The 2288-nt window shown below is 51.2% G+C and overlaps 1 protein-coding gene across 1 annotated transcript; it reads left to right on the top strand.

Annotated features, from left to right (window-relative positions):
• The first annotated feature begins 756 nt into the window (after nucleotides 1-756).
• On the top strand, nucleotides 757-1638 carry LOC123145285 (translation initiation factor IF-2). The gene has a single exon (XM_044564658.1). The coding sequence runs from the start codon at nucleotides 905-907 to the stop codon at nucleotides 1316-1318; it is 414 nt and encodes a 137-aa protein (XP_044420593.1). The 5' UTR covers nucleotides 757-904; the 3' UTR covers nucleotides 1319-1638.
• The last annotated feature ends 650 nt before the right edge of the window (nucleotides 1639-2288 follow it).

Here is a 2288-nt window from a genome sequence, read left to right on the forward strand (position 1 = left end):
GACATGAACCATAAACTGGGTCCACGTTCTGTTTGCACCTTTGTGTTTTGCTGCATTGGCCAGGTGATAGCTACCATGTTTTTTCCTTTCATAAATTAGGTCCCTGCTTCAAGTTGCACATTATTATGACCTGGAGGAAGAGCTTTCCGTTGTGGCCGTCCATCTACCAATTTTTTTTTCTTCAACCTTTTGCGTTCCAAATGACCTGGGCGAAAAGCTGGAATCCACCCACGACGCATATCTTTTTGCGGCCATCAGCGATCTTGTACCAATCGAAATTATCAGGTCCAGCCGTCACGACAATGACTAACTCCGTTGCCCCGTCATGCAGGGCCATTCCTGTACGTGCACTATTTCCCTAGCGTGTACGCTCCAGCATTTCCATGCGCCATAAATACAGCTCCCGTCCAGACGTTGTCCTATTGGCCCGTATAAAAGGAGCAGGCGAGCTCGTCCGCCATATGGCTGCCCTCCTCCGGGTTCTAATAATTTGCCATTCCTTTTTTTTTTGAGACAAGCCATTCCTTTCTTCTGAAATGGACTCCACCGAATTGCAAAACATAGAAAAAGCCCATGTAATAGCAGGCCAGCTCCCCTCTAACGTTTGGGCCTCTGAATACGACGTCTTAGAACCTTCTGGACGCAAGCGCCAACGCCTAGGCTAAGACCCACTAACGGGCGGCGGGCACCACCCACCACCCAGGCCAGCAAGCAAAGCCACGCCTCCTCGCCGTTGCTTTGCTTTCGTCCTCGCCTTTTCTTTCCTTTCGTGTAGTACCGAGCAAGACAAAGCTCTCGGCACAAAACCCCCAAACCCCCCAAGGCGCCCCACCCCCACACGCATCGCACACCACCCATCCAACCCATCCCCATCGCAGCCCACGCGCCCGGGACCCGAGCAGCCATGGCGAAAGGAGCAGCCGGAGGAGGAGGGGGAGGGGGCGCCGTGAAGACGGCCCTGGTCGTCACCGGCGGCCTCGTCCTCGCCTGGCTCACCGTCGAGTCCGCCTTCAAGCCCTTCCTCGACCGCCTCCGCGGCGCCGTCTCCCGCTCCACCGACCCCGCCCGCGACCCCGACGAGGACACCGCCGCCCCCGCCCCCGCCCCCGAGGAGGACAAGTCGCCCGCCACCGCCGCCGTCGCCGCCGCTGTCGCCTCCGCCGTCGCCGAGGAGAAGGACCCCGCCGTCGCCGCGGCCGAGCCGTCCGCGCCCCCGCTCCCGGCCGAGGCCTCGGTGGAGAGCGAGGAGAAGGGAGCGGACAGGGAGGTCGAGCTGGGCGAGAAGGGGGAGGCGGCCGTGGCCGCCAAGGCCGAGTGAAGACGGCGGTTCTCGCCTCGCCTGGTTCCACTTCTGAATCGTACGCTGTGAATCTATTCTACGCGTTTGGAGGTTGTGATGGATGATGCAATGTTTTGAACTCTGTTATCGGTATCTGCACCTTTAGGGCCCGTCTTAAGATTAAGGCTTACCCTGGGTTAGTTTCTGACATTTTGCATTCAGTACTTGATGTCATGATATACATCTGTGTGGATGGTTTAATTTACCATGGAAACTGCTTGCTTATCCTGTGGACAGGAAACTTATTGTCACATAGGTTGTTCTAGCTCTTGAAGCTGCATTTGGTTCAGTCATTTTAATCAGTCGCCAGGGTAATGGTGATGTGGTGCATCATTCAATTATTTTGGGCTGTCTTTCCTGCTTGGTTTATGCATTTCCTCTGAGGGAGAAGTTATCTCGTCCAACATTACATAAAAACTGCTTTGCTTATGCTGTTGATAGGAAAATTATAGTGACATATGTTGTTCTACTTCTTCAAACTGAAAGTCTGCAAGGTTGTTCAGTTGTTTAAGTATTTCTTGGGCTAGTGAAATGATATGGTGCATCATTCGATTATTTTGTGCTACTTCTCTTGCTTTCAGATTTTTCTCTGTGAATAAGTTATTTCTATCATGCTTCTAAATAGTACTCCCTCCGTCCGGAAATACTTGTCGAAGAAATGGGTAAAAATGGATGTATCTAGAACTAAAATGCGTCTAGATACATCCATTTCTCCGACAAGTATTTCCGGACGGAGGGAGTATTATGTTACCTGTTAATCGCATTTTGACGCTTGGGGTGTGTCTTTGATGCTGCCTAGTTAGAATTCTTATTATTTGATATCTGTATGTTTTACTACTCAGCTCAACTTAGCAGCGTGGTTACTTACTAGTTGTACATCAGTATTTACTACTATATATTATTGATGCTCCTATATGTTAGTGCCCGTGCATGTTTTTTTATTTTCTCG

The sequence above is a fragment of the Triticum aestivum genome, chromosome 6D (assembly GCF_018294505.1).
Source record: "Triticum aestivum cultivar Chinese Spring chromosome 6D, IWGSC CS RefSeq v2.1, whole genome shotgun sequence".
NCBI classification, from domain to species: Eukaryota; Viridiplantae; Streptophyta; class Magnoliopsida; order Poales; family Poaceae; genus Triticum; species Triticum aestivum.

Bases quoted from the DNA above. Each gene is read 5' to 3' on its own strand.
- LOC123145285 (XM_044564658.1), top strand. From the start codon at position 905: ATGGCGAAAGGAGCAGCCGGAGGAGGAGGGGGAGGGGGCGCCGTGAAG.